Raw genomic sequence first — 22,993 nt, forward strand, 5'->3', positions numbered from 1 at the left:
CACAGAGGTAACTAAAAGGATGTCTCCTAACATTGTCTATATTAAAAATCAAGAAAAAATTGTTTTAGGTCCTAGAGTCAATTTGACATGGCGGCACATCTGGTTTGAAGATGATACAGATTAAAATCAAGTTTAAAGTTCAGTGAATCATATCTGGAAACAGTATCACTGTTTCCTACTGCTGCTTATTTGCTCTAGGTCTTTGAAGTCAGAATCTTCCTTTCTCAGGCCCTTAGTTCCTTCACGTGAAAAACAAAACAACATTCTGGATGATAAATGAAAGCCCTTCCAACTCCATGAATTTGGGTTCTCAACCCCAGAGAGCTGACATTTGTAGTCATCGCTAAGTTGTATGTTTCATTCACTGTAATGCTATATAAATATGTGCTGGAAAGCCTGCAGAGGTGGATTCATAAAAATGAAAGGGTTGAGAAAGCCTGCTGGGAGTGTGCCATGGCCAGCCATGATGACAGATCATCTGTCCCCACAAGCCACCTGCAGCCTACAGCTGTGTGAGCATCCCCCGGGATTGTGTGGACAGAGTTTTAAAGCTGTATTTCTAGGGGTTTGTTACACACTTCACTTAGTCTTTGCATTCCGTAGGTATCTACATCACTGAAATGAGGAAACGAGAGAAAGCAAGATTTCAGATGGTCTCGTTATTTGCATTGCTTAAAATTGACACCCATGCATCCATGACATTGTGTTCATCAAGGGGCATCCCCAGGAACCAGCCATACACAGAGCAGCATCCAACCCCAGCAAGAGGATACATGGCCCCCAGTCCTCTCCATGAGTTTCTCAGATTAAATAGCCATGGGAATGGCAACTGGAAAGACCAGCAGGATCCTGAACACACTTTGAACAGGAAGAGACTTAGCATGTTCACACTACATAGATGCGTGCATATTTTTACCTCAAAATATACTTAGAAGAGAGTGGACATACTGGTTCAAAAGCTGTATTATCGTGTGTGAGCATGATAAAAGGAATCTGGGGGAATGAGTGTGTAGCTCTTCATTCCTGATGCAAACTCCGACTCAGAATAAGACAGGCTACCTTAAATTGTGTTTGCTAAATACAACTTTTTTAAGACTACCATGTATTCCAGCAACCTTGACACCAGTTTCTGGGAGTTGCTGCTGAAGCCATTCTGCATCCACAGAGCCCAGTATAATCGAACATTTTCCCCCAGCACTGAGTCAGTCCTAACCCACCCCCCTCTAAGAAATTCCCAATTGAGCCTTCCCAGCCACATCTCATTGTCTGGCATGTAGGCCAAAGGCTTGGGAGCAAGCAACACCTGAGTTTGAATCTTGGCTTCACTCGTTTCTGGTTACATGGCTTTGGTCAAATTATCTAACTTTGAAAACCTCATCTATAAAAGTTTTAAGTGCGGCAGATAAGAATCTCAATGCACAAATTTAAGAATTGTCTTTTTCACATCCAGCCTGGTTTCAGTTCAAGCCCCCAGTCCACCTGAGGGAGATTTAACCGCTGCTAATTTACATTTCTTCAGTTTCTGTAGGGTGCTGGCTGATTGCAGGGAGATTTGTATAGTGCTAGAGTTTTCAGCAGGGCCTCCAGGAACCTTTCCATGCATTGTGGAAATTGTGCCCACCTGTTTTGATTCTCAGTCACTAATGGTCTGTCAGAACTGGCAGCTGTCTTGGGATCGCCTTACTTAGGGACACACAAATATTTCTGCTGCTTCTTATTCTTCCTCTGTAGGAACATCCATGGTCCATCTGCCCAGCTGTACCAGGCCAGCATTCCTTGCTGGCATCCCACACACCCCTGCCAGGGCTCAGTCCAGGAAACAGGCTTCAGGTGTCTCCGCTCTGTACCTTGGATGTCTTATCCGCTTCCCTGCCACAGCCACACCCACCCCCATGTCTGGGGTTTCCTTTATGACTCTGCGGGGAGGCCAGATTCTCTTCTTCTGTTTCCCCAAAGGTTAATCTATACCCAGATCTCCTCCACCCTCCTCATGGTTTAGGCTTCTGGAAACCACACCAAGCAGAGACTCAGCTCCAGGCCCCTTCTACTCTTCTCTCTGCCATGACCCTCCCTGTGACAATGAGCTCAAAGCCAGGCTGTATTTAGATGGAAGATAAGGTAGAAGAAACAAATAGGGAAAAAGTAAAAGGACAGAAGCTAAGACTTCAAACATACTATCCCTCTGCTTAAGGATTAAATAAAATAGCATGTGAAAGAACTTGTCGTGTTTCAAGGGCCTAACAAATGATGGTTATTTTTTTCCCTCTTACCTGTTGGACACATTGCCTATATCAATTGTTTGAAATGAATCATATCCTGCCTTAGAATATCTATCATACTGGCAATTTACTCATATTTTTATTTTATTTTCGGTGTCTATATGTTATTCTCTCAAATAAAGTAAGCTCCTGAAGACCATGGTTCACATCTTAAATTAACTGAATCTAACAGAAGACTAGTCATACAGAAAATGCTTTAAAAATGGGTGCAGATCTAGCATCAGAAATCCAAAATCATATTTGCAAACATTTAAGGAAGATTCTTTATGGAAAAAATGAGGTTATTTTAAGATTATTCATAAGCATGTTTATGTCTAATTGTTAACCAACAGAGGAGTCACGTGGCCTTATGCAGACACCCTAAATATTCAAAGGAAAGATTTTTTCAATGCATCTTTTATTTTTTTTAAATCCTGCATCACAACCACCCAAGTGGAAATGTATTTCAAATTTTATACTGGCCTGCTATTGAAAAATGCTCATTGAATCAATTTCCTGGAGCCTTGTCACTGATAAATAGAGTACATCACACATCTGATATTCTTGAGTCAAAAATATAGAAAATGAGTGTATTTTGCTGAGAGAAGATGGCTTGTAGGAAACTGTCTTAGCATTCAAGACAGCACAAACTTTGGCCTTTCAGGCTAAAGCTGCTGAGTGATCAGTTGAAGAGGGCTACAGGATAGATCCTAATGGGCTTTCTCAGTCTCATTCTAGGCCTGGTTGCCTGGCACCACCAGGAAACCTCGGCTGGTCCTGTGCATGGATGGATGTATTCACACTATAGGAACATATACTTTACCACTTCCTACCGGTGGGCTTTTGGTCACTGACTTCCCCTCTCTAAGCCTAAATTTGTTCATCTATCACTATAGAATGAGTATCTACCTCCCAGCAGTTTTATGAAGATTCCATGAGATGATGTATGATGAGGATGTCACATGGTATGGGGTACATATTGTATGCCCAGTAAATGATAGTAGTTGTTGTTGGATTTGCTGTTCCAAGGAGGAGGAGGCTAAGAAGAGATCACCAACTGGATGCCCTGGAGAGGGACAGCTCCACTATTCACACACAGGCTCACACCCTCTGCCTGCAGATCAACAGAGATGCCCCTTTGCTGGGACAGGAACATGCTAATGGCTTGAAGGAGCACTTTATGCATGGGGGCACTGAGGATTTAAATCAGAAGACCCCAGTTAGCGTCTCCATAGCCATGGGCCATGTCAACTAATTCCTCAAAGCCAAATCTGTGTAGAGCTTTTTGTAAACTGAGCACATCAAAAGAAACTTACCCTTTATTTTCAAAGTGAAGATGCTTTGGGTGGCAAGTAACAACACTGTTGGTCAAAATGGCTCAAACTATAAAGATGGATGAGTGGCACTCCAGGCTGAGAACGTCCCAAGGCAGAGCAAGGAGCAGGGCAGCTCACGCTCTGCTCTTCCCTGCTGGGGCTCTCCTGGCACTGCCCTTCTCCATGCAGGGCCTTGATCATCACCAGTCTGCTGGCAAGATAGCTGCAGCAGCCGGCCTCCCATCTTCCCAGAACTGAGTCCAGGAAAGAGAGCAAGAGTTTGTTCCAGAAACTTTCAGAAGAGGAAAAATGGAAGCTTTTTATACAGAGGTTGACAATTAATTTATTTCACGATACTGGCCTCAATTTGTTCTCATGATTCTTCTGAATCAATTCCTGTGGCTTATTGAATGCCAGGTGATGGCTTCATCCTGGGTCCCAGGTCCACCCCTCAATCAATAGTGGGTGCAGTAGGGATGGAATAATCTAATTAGCTTGAACTAAAGAGAGTCTGTCTCTGGAACTCAAGTCAATACCCTAAACTTTAGGGCTGCCTTTGCAAGAAGGAAGGAGTGAGATGGATATTGGAAAGACAACCAGTGCCCACCACTCTGCTGATATTCAACTCACCATCTCCTTCAATTCAAGCAAACAATTACAAAACGTCTGCTATGTGCCAGGCATGGTGCAAGATGCCAGGAAATTGCAAGATGCACGGTGTTGTTGACAGGAATAAATGAGCCGACTTATGCAAAGTGCCTATTGCAGCACTCAGCTCCTAACACTTGCTCAGTATTATCTTCATTGAAATGAATAATGCATGAGTGATCCCTGCCATCCAGGAGGGAAAGACTCAAACTAATAAATTATAACAGTGTGCACAGAGTGACAAGAGTAAGCCTGCAGGTGGCACAAAGGATAGAGATCACAAGAGGAGGGCGCAAGAGGCCCAACCCCACAAGAAGCTATAGCCCAGTGGTTCTTAACCTTGACTTCACATTTGATTCACCTGAGAAGCTTTTAAAACTCCCCATACCAATTAAGTCAGAATCCCTTGGGGATGTGACCCAGCACCAGGCATCAGGTTTTCTTTTTAAGGGTCTCCAAATGATTAAAATGTGTAGCCAAGTCTAAAAACCACCATATTTTAGGCTACTGAGGACATAAACACCTACATGCAAACCATTAGCTAACAATGCCAGGTTGTGAGGGGTATGTTAAAATGAACGTTCCAAGGCTCAGGGTGGGGAGGGGGCAGGCTCCAGGCAGGGAGAGGGTATGCAGGGAAGGGGACTCAGGGATAAAGGGAGACACATGGTGGGCAGAGGGGGATCATGGAGGGTTTCCATGAGCATCAGGAAACAGGAGGCTTACGGTGTCTTGAAGACCTGTGAGATTTGCCTAATCTAAGCTATTTAGGGGTGGTGTCTCAGTGTAAAGAGGAATGGGTTTAAGCAAAGACATATGGGCAGACGTGGAAGGTTTATGGATCTAGATTCAAACAGGAGAGAGAGAACTGTAATTTCAACAGAAAAAATCTTTTTAAAAATTATAAATATGGGGATTGGAGTAACATAGGATTAGTGGGTAAGAACTCTAAAGAGAACTCTAAAGAAAATAGGAATAAAATATGTAAGGAGCATCCAACTACCCTCAGGGCTGAAGTAGAGCACCCCAGAAAAAGCCAGCCCACCCCCAAGCTGAGGTCTAGACTTGGTTGGCACCGCGTAACTTGAAGAATAGCAGAGAAGTTGCAGGGGTGTCGTGTGTTGGAAATCTGGCCTGTAGGGAGCCAGAGAAGACTTTCACAGAAGGTGTCTCACAGGAGCACACTCTGTTAGCAACTGCTGGCAGCAAAGAGGGCTGAGGAAGCTGCTGGCCAGGTGTTGCAAGAGCCAGGCATTGGGGAAGCTGAAGGAGCCACCAAGAGAGCCCAGGAGAACCTGGAGGCAAAATCCAGAAGTGTGTCCTAGGAGTAAATAGAGGCCCAGAGAGCTTATGAAACCTTCCCAGGAAACTAGCAAAGTTAGATTTCAACCCAGGCCCATCTTTTCTCTGTGTTGTTGTTCTTCTGTGAACAAATAATAGTACAAGATCCAGGCTGGGAAGGTTGCTCAGAGATGGAAGGAGCCTGTGCTCAGTAAAGTCAGTGAGGAAGGTCTCCTAGGGGAGGCGAGGCTTCAAATGGACCTCAGAGATCCGATTTGGAAAAACAGGGAGAAAAGAGGTGGGAGTGGATTCCAAGCTGGCATTGCAACACAAGCACTTGGAACACTTGCCCACGGGTAAAAGCGGACCTGAGCTCCCACAGGACTCAGCACAACCAGGAGGGAGTATGACTGAAAACAGAAAGCAGGCAATGAGAAGAAAGCCAAAGACAGAAGCACAGGAATCAGGGAAGTCCTCTTATGTCAAAGGCCTTGAATTTAAGCACATGTGAAATCAACACATTGTGAGAAAGCCAGAGCTCATAAATGCAGCATTTCTAGTACTCTTCAGTCGCATGCCAAGCTCTCAGTGGAATGTAGGGAAGCAAACGCCAGCTTTGAGTTCAGACCAGAACTAGAGCTCCAGCTCCAGTGTTTAGCTCTATGTCCTGGGGCAAGTACCTTAACGGTTTTGAGTCTCAGGGCTCTGCACCCGCCAGGTGAAAACAATGCCACCACATCCTTGCAGGCTTATTCAGATGAAGTCCCTGGCAGAGAGACTGGCACAAGGCAGACCTGGAGTTTAATCAATGACAGCTCCCTTCTCCCTATTTTCACTCACTAGAGCCCTCCAGTCTCCTAAGACAGTGTGCCCTTGAAAATAACCTTTAAAATTCAGAAATGCCAGGATTCCTAAATCTGATGCTGCCAGGGAATGCCAGGGTATTAGCAGCATATAACTTCTTACTGAGATTCTGGCTACTGTGTTCATCACTCAGAAGGAAAAGCTCAGGTTCAGGGAAGAGTCAAGGCGTCTTCGGCTGCGTGGCCAAGTGGTGCCTTGAGGTGCTATTTGCTGCCCAATCTCCACAGGGCAAATGACGCTGTTTGTTTTTTCAGGAGGAGAAGTCACCAAACCGCGGTTTGCTCAGTTCTTTCATGGAAGCCTGGCCAGTCTCACTATCCGCCCTGGCAAAATGGAAAGCCAGAAGGTGATCTCCTGCCTGCAGGCCTGCAAGGAAGGGCTGGATATTAATTCCTTGGAAAGCCTTGGCCAAGGAATAAAGGTAAGGCAGGAGCTGGCATCACCCCCAACAAGACAGTGATTCACGATGCGCAGCCTGCTCAGTGCCAGCATGCGCCGGGAAATGGAGCGCGTGCTGGAACGTTACACAGAAATGAGTCCATGGCAAAGGTGCGGCCACGAGTTGGGGGGTCCGGGGGGAGATTTGTAACCATGACTTCCACAATGGACTTCCGCTGCCATCTTCTGAAACTCCTAGATCAAGCCCTTGTGTATAGTCAGTCCACTACACAAAAGCAGGCACATGTTCAATATCCACCTGGTTGTATTTCATTTGTGCATTAGTTGGCTGCTGTGTTGTTTATTTGGCTAAAGGAACTGAAGGATGCAAGGAAGCATTTCAAAAGCCTAAAAAGTAAACAAAAACTTAGGACCTTGTAAAATACAAATTAAAAAGGAAAGTGAAAACCTGGCTGGGGTAGAATTAGAAAGCAGGTATGGAGGTCATTCTGTCTTACATTGTTGCTTCAAGGCCCAAGAAACATGGGCCGGCGTGGTGGCTCATGGCTCACACCTGTAATCCCAGCACTTTGGGAGGCTAAGGCAGGTGGATCACAAAGTCAGGAGTTCGAGACCAGCCTGACCAACATGGTGAAACCTCATCTGCACTAAAAATACAAAAATTAGCCAGGCGTGGTGGCATGCACCTGTAATCCCAGGAGGTGGAGGTTGCAGTGAGCCAAGATTGCACCACTGCACTCGAGCCTGGGCAATAGAGCGAGACTCTGTCATTAAAAAAAAAGAAGAAGAAAAAAAACATGAACAGTTCATGATTTGTATTGTTTATACAAAACAATTTTTTTGCATGATTTGTATTGTTTATGCAAAATAGAAATATTCAAGTGATCTCAGAGAAGCAAAGCTTCTTCTGACTAAAGCTTCTGTCATTCTGTCATTCTCTCATTTGAGAGAAGCTCCTCCTGATGGGGGCAGGGAGGGATGTGACTGACTATGTCCTCAGCAAGCACCCCGACAGCCAGGGTCACTTTCTAACCTCACCTGGACTTTCAGAGCGAGCACATGTTGGTGCCGGCCCACGAGGTCCTGAATAAAGAGCAGAGCCAGTATCACTATAGCTCCCACTCAATCATAGTGGACACCAGTGTGAAAAGACAGTCCCTTGGCCTCCTCTGGAAGTTGGAACAGACCAGCCCATGCCTCCTGGAGCACAGGACAGCCCCATGAAGCCCCAGCAGCTGTGAGGATTTCTGTCCTTGGTCATTTCTCCAGAGAATGTGACAAAAGCAGAGGTTTCTCAGCTGGCCTAACATCCCTGACCCAGCACTGCCCATGGGCAGCTCTGCCCTGCCCTGGGCCTGCCTCTCCTGGACAGGGAGTCACCACTCCAACAGAAATTTCCAGATCAGTAGCCTACTGCTAGTCACACTCTGGTGCTGGGTACCCTTGGAAAAGCTGGTGGTCTGAGAATATTCTTTAAATTGCAGCCACTTCCATAATCATTCCATGGACATGCTAGTATTCTGTTATGGGCTGGGTTCTGAGATGTGAAAAGAAATGGCCTGAGGAACTCTGTGACCCAAGCAGACATTTGTAATCCAGTCGATGACTACTACAATGATTATGAACACTAACATTTACTGAGGGTCTCCCAAGTGCCAGACACTATTTGTTCTAAACATTTTATGGGTATTGATTCCCAGAACACTCTCATGACAAAGGTACCGTAAATACTCCCATTTTGTACATGAGGAATGAAAGACTGAAGGAGGTGGGAACTTGCGTAAGATCCCAGAGTTAGTGATGAGTAGATTCAGTCCCACTCCAGAGATCCAGAACCTTGGAGAATGGCAGTCCGGGAAGGCTCCTTGGATGAGGAAATGAGGCCTGAGTAGAATGTTTAAGAATAGGTAGGAACCAGCTAGGAAAAAGACAGGGGTGGAGAGGGGATAGGAAAGAGGGAAGTCATTCCAGGCAGATCCAAAAGTGTGAGTGATGAGAGAGGGCTGAGGAATAGCACAGTATTCACTAGAACTTCAACAAAGCCAGTGTTATGAGTCCCAAACTGAAAGAAGAAAAAGGTGGAAGGTGCCAGAGAGGTAGGCAGAGGCCACATCAGAGGCCACCTATTAACCATGTTTAGGTGTTTATGTTTTTTTGTTGTTGTTGTTGTTTTCTGTCAACAATGGGGAGCCACTGAAGGCTCAGGCAAGGGAGCATTATCTCAGCATATGTGGGGTTTAGGATGGAGACTGGGGAAGATGGGAGGAGTAAAAAGTCATGGCAAGGCAAGATTGACTTTCCAGAACAACATTTAGCATGGATTAGATACACATAGTTGCTCTCAATAGCTAATCACTTGTCATTGGCACAAGCTCAAAAGACCATCTCATATGGGAAAGGCCAGTCTTGACGTACTGTTTGTGTTGCTTCCTTAGAGTTTTGTCAACCCAGTGACAAAAGACCATCTCATAATGGGAAAGGCCAGTCTTGACGTACTGTTGGTGTTGCTTCCTTAGAGTTTTGTCAACCCAGTGATGCAAAAATCTATCCTCCTAGTGTCTTCTCTTTTTCTGATTCTAAATTTACTCTTTGCATCTGCGTAGATCTTCTCTGCTCTGAACTGTTCCAGGCAGGCACAGTTTCAGGGTACTGGGCACCGTAGAGCAAAAACACAAAGATGCTGGGCTCAAAAGTCATGCCTTTTTAAAATTATAAATTTAAGAACCATAGCAATTTCTACAGAGTTGTCATAGCCTATGAAAAGAAGAGGTGCTAAAATAAGTGGCACAAAAAACTGTGGGGACTGAGGAGGCTAATCTGACTTTTCAAGATACTCCCCGTTTATAACCAAGTCACTGCAAATGATCCTCTTCCATTCCTAGGGCGTGGCTGGTAAGAACTAGAGCACCGTTTGAGAAGTTAATAAGATGCCCAATTTACAGAGCACCCACTGGGGGCTATTTTATGTTCATTATCCCTACTTCTCACAACAAATTAAATACTATGACCCCATTTCAAAACTAAGGGGACTGGGGCTCAGGGATTTGTCCAAAATCAGTTCATGCTCTTTCCTCCATACCAGCAACTCAGATTAGAAGACATTCTTGCAAATCATTAAAACAAATGTCCTTCCTTTCCTGCCTCCCTTTACCCCTCATGTCATTTCTGAATAATGACTATTACTTTATTTGCCAGTTACTGCCCTCCTCCCACCTCTCTGGCTGGTCGAGGGAAGTGAGGCCCTTTTGTGATTAAGGAAATTCTCTGTCTGCTCACAGGGACCAGCCCATGTTTCTTGCTTTACCTGTCTTCTGAATCATACCTATTTATGAATATTTCTCCAGCATGTCTAGAGTCCTAAAATGGTTTAGTGGCTGCTGTACTGTATCCATACAAGATACTGTGGAATCACCACATTCCTGAGTAATACTCTGTTCTGATTTACATAGCACAACCCCTGCCAATTTGTCATCTCCATCATGTGGAAGAGTGGGAAAGAGCAAGAACTTCAGAACTAGACACTCCTAGGTTCAGATCACTGCAGGAGGAAAAAGGTTGAAGGTGCCAGAGAGTTAGGCAGAGGCCACATCAGAGGCTACCTAGTAATCATGTTTAAATGTTTATGTCTTTTTCTGTCAACTGATTATTTATTACCTGGGTTACCTTGGGCAAGACACATTAATCCTTTAAGCCCAAATCTCTTGTGTATAAAATATTATTTATCTTGTAGTGATGTTGTAAGAATTTAATTATATATCTAAATATACATTTATCTATATATACTATATATTTTATATATTTAAATATATATTATATATTTTAGTATATATATAATATATCCTAGCAAACCTAATAGACTCTTAACAAATCACAGTTCCCTTTTGTGACAGAAGAACTTCTAAAGTGGCAAATCTTCATCTGGCCCCACTCACAGAAATGGTTCAGCTGAATCTGTAAGTCAGAAAAATCAGAGTCCAAATTTTGACTCTGTTATTTACTTAATATGGACTATGGGCAGGCAGGTGTCAGAGGTAGCAGCAGGGTTCCTGTCAGGTCATAGCCAGCCTCCTGTCAAGGATCAGGCCAGAGCTTTGATCAGGGACTTCCCTGATGGTCCAGCCTGCTGGGGTGCTAGAGATGCCAGTCAAACCTCTAAGAAAAGCCCCTAATAAGAAGACCATTCTGTAAGGGCTGTCTAGCACCTTCTTGGCTCAGCGAAGGGCTATAGTCACTGCACAGATACCCAAGGGCGAGTGAGCAATGTCACCCTTTGCTGGGGCCCCTAGCACGCCACCATCTCCTGCCCTGGTACAGATGCAAGTACAAACAGGTCCCCTGTTCAATCAGACACCCACTCACAGAGCTGGGAATACCACAGTTAAAAAAAAAAAAAAACACCCAAAACCTGCTCTGGAGGTTTTATTGACCCTGCAAGAACTATGCTGCTGGCTAGGCCAGTGCCCACCTTCATGCTCTGTGGCAGATCTCCCAATGCTGTGGCACAGACCAAGGTATTAACTGGAGATCCAACACACTCTCTCTCCTGGTCTCTCTCCATGTGGCTGCAGAGGGATTGTGCCCTCTGCTGACTGCCACAGGATACTGTTTATCCGTCCCTCTAGAAGAACTTGATTTTCCTATGCAGCCCTCACGTGAGGCTCAGAGGCCAACCTCCACTGCAGACCTGTCATCTACCTCATGCTTTTCATGTGCTAGACCCTGCAGTGATGCTGAGGAAGTCAGTAGCCCCTGCCCTTGAGGTGCTCACCATCTGCTGGAGGATGCAGACAGATGGATACACAGATAGTAACAGCACAAGACTGCTACAGGAGGATGGTGCAGGGGACGAGGCTGGAGAAGAGGGGCAGAAAAACTTTTTAAAACATAGATGGCATTTGTAGAACAAGGACCTTGAGTCTTCTCAAATCTGAAACTGATGACTTGCGAATACTTCAGAACTAATCATGACTCACTAGCGTGAGGCAGCTCCAGGGATAAGCACTCTAAGCTGGTGAGGCCTTCCAGGCAAGAGAGATGCCAACTCAGACACTGACTATGGCATCAACCATGCATATGCCTGGGGGCTTCAGGATCTAGCACCAGAGAGCGGTGCTCATGGCCAGATGTCAGGCTCAGAGAGACAGCGCTCCGCAGGACTTGGAAGGACAGAAGAGAATTGTGTCATAAGGACACAAGAGCAGTGAAGGCTGGGGCACAAAGACTCAGTGCTGGCATAATTACAATAGTAAGAATGATCATCCAAACTATCATATATTTAAAATCTTGTAAGTGCTAGAAACTTTATATATATATATATATATATATATATATATATATATATATATATATATATATATATATATAAAATTTCATTTAAGACCCACACAAGTAGATATTAATTTCACCATTATTTAAATGAGGAAATGAAGTCTCAGAGGGGAAAGGAAATACTCCAAAGTGGTACTTTGTACTAGAACTGGAATATTACAGTCCACAAAGTCCATGCTCTTTTAAAGATGCCTTATGACCTTGGGGAAGTGAGAATCAGGCCTGGGAAGTGCTAAATTTTCCCAAACAGGCTAAGCTGTTACAGTAGCATATGATCCCCAAACCTCAAGCCTCACTGGCTTAACATGACAAGTTTAGTTTTCTCTTATACTCAGCTAGGGAGGTGGGGTGGGGTTTCTGCATAGAATGCTGCAAGCCACTGAAGTGGAGGAAAAAAAGAGGCTCGAGCATCTTACAGGGTTTTTCACTGCCTCAGCTCAGAAGTGTGACACCTCACTTCCTCTCCTGCCCATTGGCCAGAGGTAGTCATGTGACTCTGGCCACCTGTGGCACAAGGTGGCTGAGAAGTGTAGCCTCCACAGTGCCCAGGAAGGAAAGGAGAACAGGGTTTGGTGAGTACTGATAATGACTCCCACAGAGCTTCACTAAAAAGACAAAAGAAAGAAGTCCCTTTGGGGAGTGACAGGAGATGACAGTGAGTACAATGTAGGCTGGAGACCCTTCACTCATTCATCTTACAGGGTCTTTTAGAACACTAAGGCTAAGTTCTGGGATTCAGGGATAAGAGGCTCATTCAGAGGTAAGAGGATACAATCTCTGTGCTCATGGGCTACTGTCCACTGTACTATATAGTGGTGTTACCATTTTGTAAGTGCTATAGGAGAAAGGCACCAAAGCCCAGTGGGAACCAAAATGAGAGAAGCTGGGAGGCCTTATGAGTAGGTAACAATGAAACACTCGTGATGATTGAAGGTGACAAAGATTGAGCTATCAATCCTATTGGCTAAGGGACACCATGCAAGGGATTTAGGTGGTTCAGTGTCACCAGTAGTGCTCATGAGACATCCAACTCCTGTTTCAGTCCAGACACAGAACAGAACACCCTTATAAAGACATTCAAGTCAGATTAGGGAAAAGTTAATATACATTTTTCCTTAAACCTATGAAAAGATATACTCAGCTCCTCATACCAAGACAAATACACATTAAAACTACACTAAGATGGCATTTATCATTTATCAGATTGGTAAAAGTCCTGACATCTGATGGCATACTGTGTTGCTAAGGAACTGAGAGAAGCTGCATTCATTCCCTGGTGGAAGGAGTATGCATTGATATAATCTCTAGCAATGGAGAAGTTGGCAGCATTTATCCAAGTTAAAAGTGCATATACTCTTTGACCTAGCAATTTCACTTGTAGTGATGTATCCTACAGATGTGTTTGCACAAGATTATTTATTCTAACATTGTCAGTAAAAGTTTAGAAATAACCCAAATGTCCATATTAGGAAACTGGTTTTAAAGATTACAGTTTATCTATACAATGGAATACTTATACAGCTACTAAAAAAGAATAAGGAAGCTTGTCAAGTATTGATACAGAAAAAGCTCCAAGATATGAGCCAAGTAAAAAAATAAAGTGTGATACATTATGTAATGAGATAGTTTTGATATAAGAAAGAAGAAAAATGGAAATCTATATTCACTGATTATATATTTATAAGAATGAGTATAACTGTCAGGATAAGCTAAGTTATACTACAGTAACAAATTATTTAATACTAAGTGGCTTATACAACAACATTTTATTTATTGCTCATGCTTCATGTCCATTATAGATTGGCTGCAGCTCTGATCCATACCTCCCTCACTGTGAGATGCAAGCTGATGGACCAGCCCCTAATGGAATGTTGCCAGTTTCATGGCAGAGAGAAAGGGATGTTGCAAACCATGAACTGGTTATTAAATCTTCCATAGGGTATGAATCAAACAATATTTCTGCCCACATTTAGCTGACCAAGCAAGTAACATGACCACTGCTGAGTGCAACAGGGCAAAAATGTATATCCTGCAGGGAAGGGTACTATAAGTCATATGATCAAGCTTATTAACAATAGGGCAGACATGTATAAGTCTCTCATGGGAGGGGAAGCAACTAATTGTGAACAATAATGCAATTTACCACTAAGAAACTAACATAATAATGAGTACTTGTGGGATGTGACTGTGGAAACTGAGTGGATGGGAGATAGAAATAAGATAGCTACTTTTCACCTAGCACATGTGTACATTTGAATCATGTGAATATATTAACTATTCAAAAGAGTAAATAATTTTAAGTTAGGTAGCTACTTAAAAAAGATCCATGTCTCCCTTTCCTGTGCCATGAGCATTCAATATATAATCTGAATTCACAGATATGTTTCTGATATTTTATCGATAGCATTTCCTAATAATTCTTGCTCAGAAGTGTGTCAAAGTCAATAATTCAGGGCAGTACAAAGGCAGTTTTCCCTGCCTCATTCCAAGAAGAGTAACTGCTGTGGGGACATGGAGAGGGCAAGAGTCTATGTCCAGCTTGAGTACCCACGTGACTCAGTGGGGAGAATCGCCACTACATGGCCTTTAGCAAGTGTGGCATACCAGGGACTTGGGATGAAATGGATAGATAACAGGGCTGCTGGCAGATGTGTAAGCAGCAGGTGAGTGCAACTCATGGGAAACCAGTGTGTAGCCCTCGAAAAGCAAGACAAAAAATTAGATCTGAGAGAGAAAGAAAACCATTAACTGGAAAATGAGCTTGAAGGTTGGAAGCTAAGAAGATAGGGCGTGGGTCAGAAAATGGAGTGCAAGATGAATTTGGGGAGCAGTTCAAGGCCAAAGACAAAGACAGCAAAAGGAGTCAACACGCAAGTTCTGAATGGTCCAGACCACCCGGTAGCACAGAGCATGGGCCACTGTTCACCAAGGGCTGGGCTGTGAGAGCACCATGGCTGGGTTTTCAATATTCAATCCTGTGGCTCAGACCGATAATACCAGGCACAGTTCCTGGAGAGACTTCATAGGAGAGGGCCACAAAGCCCACCAGAGAGTAGGAGGAACTGCTTGAGAGTTTAAACACTATCATTTGTACACACAAATGAGTCACTGGCAGATGCTCTAGAGGTGTTTATGGTGACCTTTGCTGCCCTGTGTGGACAGGAAGTGCTCCCATAAAACCATGTACATCCTGACCATTCTCTTCCATGATGCTCACTTTTGTCTTCCAGTATCACTTCAACCCCTCGCAGTCCATCCTGGTGATGGAAGGTGATGACATTGGGAACATTAACCGTGCTCTCCAGAAAGTCTCCTACATCAACTCCAGGCAGTTCCCGACAGCGGGTGTGCGGCGCCTCAAAGTCTCCTCCAAAGTCCAGTGAGTGGACACTGATCAGCCTGGGGCCAACTGAGGCAGCAGGGTTGGTCCCTTGGGAATGTTCCCTTGCAAAACAGGATTTGCCTTTCTTCAGCTGTCCTCAACTTCTGCTGTTCCTATGAGGATGCCTCAATGGATCTGTGTTCTTGTTTTCTTCTTAAGCAAGATGTTCTGTTGTTTTACCACCTTGAATCCACCTTTCTCTATTTTACCCTGTTTCTTATCTAATGCCTTACTGCTTTCTATAAATTCTCAGAGAGCTGGGAATTTGAAGTGATCTGGGTATGGGTTTGAAGTGTTCTGACTTAAGGGCACAGTGCCTGGTACATAGGAAGTGCTTGACAAATGTTTATTAAATTGAATTAAGTTAACCAACCCAGCTATGTAGAGTTCCTAAATCCCACAGGTATGCCAGAAAAACAGAAGGCATGGTTCTTGTTTCCAGAGATCAGAGTTAAATTAGAGGATTACTGAAGCCTTTGGATAACTCACTCACTGGCCTATCAAATCACTTCTCAGCCACAGTGGCTACCTTGGAGGGCTGCTAGGAGGGGGATCCCAGGAAAATTCCTGGAAGGTGGAGGTGCAGTCATGCGGCACCTAGAGTTGGGAGAAGGACTCAGAAAGAGAGGAACAAGGATGGGAAGGATGGGTCTGCTGACTGCCACATTGATGGAGCCTGAGACAGGTGCCAGAAAAAAGCCTGTAGATGGTGGTTACATTCAATAGTTCTGGAACAATGGAGGAGTGCTCCACCATTACAGGCTTAGGGGTAGGAAGCAGGTACCTCCAGGTCAGTGCCACATTAGAGGGAAGATGAGAGAACAAACTGGCCTATGTCCTGCTGAGACCAGCCTTCTGCAAACTGAAGAAAGGTGAGGAGTGCTGTGGGGCTGGCCTGGCACAAGCAGGAGAAAACTGGGAAGAGGAGGAGGCCACCACAGCTCCCACATTTCACCCACCCACAGAAGAGGATAGAGTAGCTCAGCATGGAATCCATCCAGACTATCCTTTCCTCGGGAACTGTCCCAAGGCATGGAAGGTGATGGCTGTCACCAGCTGAACCCCACCCCCAGAGCATCTGCCTGGCTCTGGGGTCCCCCATTTTAACCTACATCTAGATGACCAGGGGAGAGGGCTAATGACATAATGCCCCCATGAGGTCTGACGAGAGGTTCAAATCAACCACTGTTTACTGAGCTCAAACCATGATGCAAGCTCTGGTCAGCTTCTTTTCTATACATGTCTGCATTTAATCCTTTACTGTAGGACAAAATTATTGTTATCCCCATTGTATAGATGAAGAAACTGAGGTTCACAGGAGTTGAGTGCCTTGTCCACATTTACCCAGCCCAGAAGTGTCAGAACCAGGCCATGGATCCTTGTCTGTCTCAGACCTCACTCTTGTGGCCACACCATTTCTGCCTCCCAGATAATTGTGTGGCAGTGTATCAGGAGAAAGGAGGGTGAATATGATAGCACTTTGCTCTTACACCTAGAAAAGGCACACGTGTGTGATATCCACATAGAGTCATATCATATAAGCTGACGCAGGAGAGTTTAGCCCTGGGGTCTCAATTAGTAAGATGGCTGTAACCGACCAGGTAGACAACAATTTGCCTACCAAATACTAAAGCATGTAACAAGCAGTTGCTATCTAATTAATGTTGCCATTGATCACTTTGTTAAAGGATAATGAAAGGTTTCATGGTTATGTGTTGCGCGTATAGAAAATTCCCATTTCTCTCAGTAGCCAATTTTTCAAGTCCCTAGATCACTAGTGGTTTTGATTATAATGTGTCTTTAAATTTGAATGTCTGTTGACATCCTCAGAGACTCTTAGGCAGTCAGGATGCCTGGTTAAGAACTGGAGGTGGCAACCCCTTATTCCTGGCTGTATGACAGATGGTTTAATTGCTTGCTCGTCAGTGCCATGACCGAGGCTGTTTTCCCAGGTGCTTTGGGGAAGACGTATGCATCAGTATCCCCGAGGTAGACGCCTATGTGATGGTCCTGCAGGCCATCGAGCCCCGGATCACCCTCCGGGGCACAGACCACTTCTGGAGACCTGCTGCTCAGTTTGAAAGTGCCAGGGGAGTGACCCTCTTTCCCGATATCAAGATTGTGAGCACCTTCGCCAAAACTGAGGCCCCCGGGGATGTGAAAACCACAGGTACAGGTGCATTTGAGTTTGTGGGGAGGGTGGACCTTAATTTTTTTACAGCCATGAAAACATACTTCAGAACAACAGCATTGTTCATGTAATGTATACATGGCATAAATGTATACATGGCAGCATAATGTTCAGCAAAACAGGCAAAGAGCTATAAACAAACGAAAAGAATATGAGGGGAATGAATGGTTTAGCAATGAGGGATATGAGGTTGGAGGGAATGCATTTGTGCTAAATGGTAAGTGAACAAAATGCAAGACACAAAGTTACATAGTACTTACAGATAGAATGATCTCAACCATTTAAGAAAAAAAAAAAAATAGAAAAATGCCAAGAAGGACACACACCCTATGCTAACAGGGTTATTCTATGCTAACGGTTATTCTTTGAGAAGCATAGTGAGAGCCAATTTGTTTCTGCTTCCCTTCCCTTTCTGTAATTTCAAAAATGTTCTATAGTGGGCATATATTATTTTGATAATCAGAAGAAAAGCTAAAGACATATAAAGAAAAAATATAGCTGCATCTTTATATATACACCATAAAAGTTAGGTCTCATTCAGTAATATTACTGTAAGCTCTCAGAAAACTTTTAAGTTGTTATTTCCAACAACTTCGTTATTGGAAAGGTTTTTCAGTGAAAGAGGAGTAATTTGAATTATCTACCAAAGGGAAACAGTTACACTGAAAGCTATAGTATATGCTGCGGGAGGGGAGGAGAAGAGAAGGAAGGAAACCGGGAAAGGAGCAAGGGAGGGAGGGAAGAAAACTTCCCTTTTGTTACTCTGAGGGATGGGGGAAATATAAATTTAAGAAGTGTCCTTTGCTGCCTCTTCCAAGAGAGTATTTTCAACTCTCCCCTCCCCCTCCAAAAGCCACTGCTAATGATGTGCTGGTGCCTCTGGTCCTGAGTCCCCGAATAGCTGCTGCTCTAATAATCTTAACTACCTATTGACTTAAACCACCCTGGTCCCTAGTGAACGGGGTACTCAAGAGACAGCCCTTCTAGCTCATAAAAAATAGATGGTGTTTTACCACCTGTCCGGGCAGGGCAGTTCCCTAGTCACAGGCCAACGTGCATTAGGTTGTGTGATCGTCCCTCTTCTCCTGTTCTCATTTGTGGCTAAAATCAAGACAGAAATAAAGAAGAGCCTCTGACTTCAGTGGTTGCGGGCCATGACCCAAGTGTCTGGATTTGCTACATCTGACACCAGCAAACAGGCAATGCAGGGAAGAGCAATTATCTGGGTTCACATTTCATCTTCTGTTTATGAGAGGTACAGGCAGAGCACATAGTCAAGTGTCCAAAGGCTATTATTAGTGCCTTTAAATTTTTACTCCTATTGTTGTTGGAATGGTCATTATTATGGATATCTTAAACAAGTAGGATAATGACATTTGCCACCAGGCCTCAGTGACTGGCTTCAGCATCATCTGCTGCCCCCATTGACACTCTTTATGCTGTCAATACCAAAGACAGGAGGTTCCCCCAACATGCACACACACACACACACACACCCGTCCCTCACGCTCTGTTAGTTCACACTTCTGCTCTGCTCTCCGGCTGGAAGGTCCCTTTCCTTCCCTATCCCTTGATTCCTGGCAAATAACTCTGCCTTCAGCACCTCCCCAAGTAGGCTCTCCCACCACCACCATTCTGACACTCCCAACTGCTGGTGCTTCCCTCAGCACACACTTTTTAGCCCTTGGTGATGATTTCCTGTTTATTAAACCAGACCAGGAGACCCCGAGGGCTCATCCATGGCCGATTTGCCTCTGGGTCCCTGAACCCAGCACACTCCCTTCTACACAGTGGGAATCCAGGAAACTGCAGGTGGAAGATAATACCCATGGTGAGAGAGCCATGAGAAAATGGCAGCCGTGACATACTCCCTACCTCAGGGAGCTCTCAGTCAGCCACAGTGGGAGGTAGGAACAAGGGCGATATGACCAGACCTGACAAGAAGTCAACAAAAAGCCTGGAAACTGTGAGAAGGCCATTTGAAATAAAGATGCACATACAGCATTGCTAATTATAGACCCTGTCTTAAGCGTATGTTATTGTGCTTTTAGATTTAGCTGATTATACATGAAACCATTGTGATTGACAAGTATTTAAAAATTAAGATAAAGAAATTATGTATAATAATATATAATATATACCTAGTGAGAGCAAAAATATATTTGGTATCATTTAAAAACTTAAAAGATAATTATTTAAAATAGTCCATCTTTAGTGAATTTTTTAAATTTCTATTTTAATAAATGTTTTATAACACACAAAGTATACTTAGTCCACTTTATACATAAATAAATATACTTATTTAAATTATCTCTCTTCACAAGTTTTTCAGTAAAGGAGTGCAAGATCAAAACCACTTGAAGACAAGTAGCCTATGATCAGTGAGATGGGGATAGTAATAGTACTCCCTTTAATGTCTATTAGGATTATATTTCCACATGCCTGGCACATGGCACATACTTCATAAATACCAATCACCTTCTTAAGATGGCATTTTAATTTAGGACTGCCAAACTCTGCCCGGCATTCAAACACTCACACATTTCTTTGGGAAATTTGGAGTCATACAATTAGGCAAGGACAACTTGACTGACCAACATGCTAATGTGCTCCAAGGGGAGCACATTAATTATATTAATTTATCAAATATTGATTATTGGTTATATCATATTGACTTCATTATTAATTAATGATTCAGCTCCATTTGAGCAAGGTTTAGTAATAACTACTCCATGCTCGTTCCTGGGTTAGACATTAAGGATTCAATCATAAAAAGATAGTGCTTCTGCCCTTCAGAATCTCAGGTGGTTGGGGAGACAGACACATTAGGACCACATGGAGAAAGCTATGAGAGCATGGTGGAAGGCCACTTATCTGTCCCCAAATGAGAGCTATTGCTTATTGAGCACCTACAATGTGCATTGGACACTGTTTTCAATCATCTCAAGACCCTTGCCTTCCTTACAGATGAGGAAACTGAGTGGTAGGCAGTTCCTCTAACACTATGCAGCTTCTCAGTGGCAGAGCTGGTATTCAAATCACATCTTTTGGCTACAGTATTCATGCTCTTCCCACTAATTCATGCTATGCAACCTCAGGGCCGCCTGGACATCTGAGCAGTCGATGTGGTATTTAGGATCACACAGACACTGCTCCCGACCCAGCCTTAACCTGGGGTGCAATAACAGAGGAGGAAGATGATTAGCAAGGACTGTTTTCTGAGCTGTCCTTCATGCCTGCGTTTCCGTGTCTGTCTTCCTACAGCCCCCAAATCAGAAGTCTTAGAGGAAATGCTTCATAACTTAGATTTCTGTGATATTTTGGTGATTGGAGGGGACTTGGACCCAAGGCAGGAGTGCTTAGAGCTCAACCACAGTGAGCTCCACCAACGACACCTGGACGCCACTAATTCTACTGCAGGCTACTCCATCTACGGTAAGGCCACACTCAGCCCCCTTTGCCCCAAGGGTGTCCTCTTAGAATGTCCTTGTCCAGGGAGACATGAGTGAGACTGCACCTGTGAAGGAGCACTGTGAAGCTCCAGGGATCAGTTGGAGATCCTTGGCCTCAAGCATGGATTTCTAGACCCTCCTCTGGCAAGTTACTCAAGCATCTTGGGGACCAGTCCCACATTCCCACTCCTGGGGAATTCTTCTGTAGAAGCTGGGTGGATGCCTTCTCTTACAATGTTTGATTTCAGCAACTGTTACAGCAACATCTGGAAGATTGAGGCAGTCTATATGGAAAGCTTGTGCATCAGTGTAATTTTGGCCCCTTAGAGTTTCTGCACATTGTCTGCCCAACATATCTTGAGCTCTTACCCTCAACAAATTTACAAGACCCGCGAGGTCTTGTGCCACAAGCCCCAGCCTGTCTCCTCTCTTCTCTTCCTCCTCCTTTTCTGCCTTCTGATGACAAGTGTGGTCTCTTGGCACAGGTGTGGGCTCCATGAGCCGTTATGAGCAGGTGCTACATCACATCCGCTACCGCAACTGGCGTCCAGCTTCCCTTGAGGCCCGGCGTTTCCGGATTAAGTGCTCAGAACTCAATGGGCGCTACACTAGCAATGAGTTCAACTTGGAGGTGAGTGGGTCCTGCCATTGTTAGGGAAGCCAAGGCTCACCCATTCCCTCATCATTCATTCAGAACTGCTATAACTGGCTCACCTGCCACTCCTGGGTCAACAGCACCTCTTCCCACTCTTCCCAGGTCAGCGTCCTTCATGAAGACAGAGTCTCAGATAAGGAGCATGTCAACCACCTGATTGTGCAGCCTCCCTTCCTCCAGTCTGTCCATCATCCTGAGTCCCGGAATAGCATCCGGCGCAGTTCAGGTAGGGTGCCCAAGAAGAGGGACCCTCAGGACACAGGTGGTCATTGTGACTCAAGACTATCTACTCAACAGTTATGTTGCAGCAAACATAGGTGCCCAGAACTGAGGGAGGGAACCCAGCAATGGAGAAAATGTGCCCTGGCTCTGAGACACTCACACCCTCAATAGGCAGTCAATAAGTAAACAAGAAGTTACACAACACACATAATAGCAGAGGTCACTACAAAGGGCTGGGACAAAATTTCAGGCCCAACTCAAAACTATGTCCGGTATGAAGCTTTCCATGAGCCCTTTACACACACACACACACACACACACACACACGTATGCACCATATTGCAAAGTCCTCTGCTTACATTTCTGTTTGAGCATTTGCCATATTGTGTTACCATCTGCTGGGCACTTGTATCTGTTTCTACTAAACTCTACAGTGCTTGGCTCTGTGGAAATTTGTTTATAATTTGAGGGGTAAAGCCAGGAATAAAAGGGAATTTGCATTTAATGAACACCTATACTGTGCCTATGTGGAAACTTACAGATTAATTTAATTTACACCTAACTATTACTCATAGGATAGGAATTATTATGTCCATTATAGAGGTGATGAAAATGAAGCCCAGACAGGGTAAGGTGCTGCTCTAGAGTTCTACAGCTGGAAAGTGGTAGGGCAGACTTTATCCTATGCATGGATGTTTCATTCATGCTCCCTCACAAGAATGAGCTAGGCCTTTGTTCGCCATGTCATGGGAGTTTCTTCCTTGTTCCAGTGGTCCCAAGCATTGCCACGGTGGTCATCATCATCTCCGTGTGCATGCTTGTGTTTGTCGTGGCCATGGGTGTGTACCGGGTCCGGATCGCCCACCAGCACTTCATCCAGGAAACTGAGGCTGCCAAGGAATCTGAGATGGACTGGGACGATTCTGCGCTGACTATCACAGTCAACCCCATGGAGGTGATCCCCATGCAGGGCTGGGAGTTCTTTGTGTGGCGCTTC

General features: G+C 44.4%; 1 protein-coding gene across 1 annotated transcript in view; it reads left to right on the forward strand.

Annotated features, from left to right (window-relative positions):
- Positions 1-22,993, forward strand: part of CLSTN2 (calsyntenin 2) — a 651,167-nt gene that overhangs the window by 615,032 nt on the left and 13,142 nt on the right. The window contains exons 10-16 of the mRNA XM_015132004.3: positions 6,622-6,788; positions 15,325-15,473; positions 17,429-17,646; positions 20,932-21,102; positions 21,605-21,750; positions 21,877-22,000; positions 22,767-22,951. Coding sequence (XP_014987490.2) covers positions 6,622-6,788; positions 15,325-15,473; positions 17,429-17,646; positions 20,932-21,102; positions 21,605-21,750; positions 21,877-22,000; positions 22,767-22,951 — 1,160 coding nt within the window. The remainder of the gene's footprint in view (positions 1-6,621; positions 6,789-15,324; positions 15,474-17,428; positions 17,647-20,931; positions 21,103-21,604; positions 21,751-21,876; positions 22,001-22,766; positions 22,952-22,993) is intronic.

Source organism: Macaca mulatta, chromosome 2 (genome assembly GCF_049350105.2).
Source record: "Macaca mulatta isolate MMU2019108-1 chromosome 2, T2T-MMU8v2.0, whole genome shotgun sequence".
Classification (NCBI taxonomy): Eukaryota; Metazoa; Chordata; class Mammalia; order Primates; family Cercopithecidae; genus Macaca; species Macaca mulatta.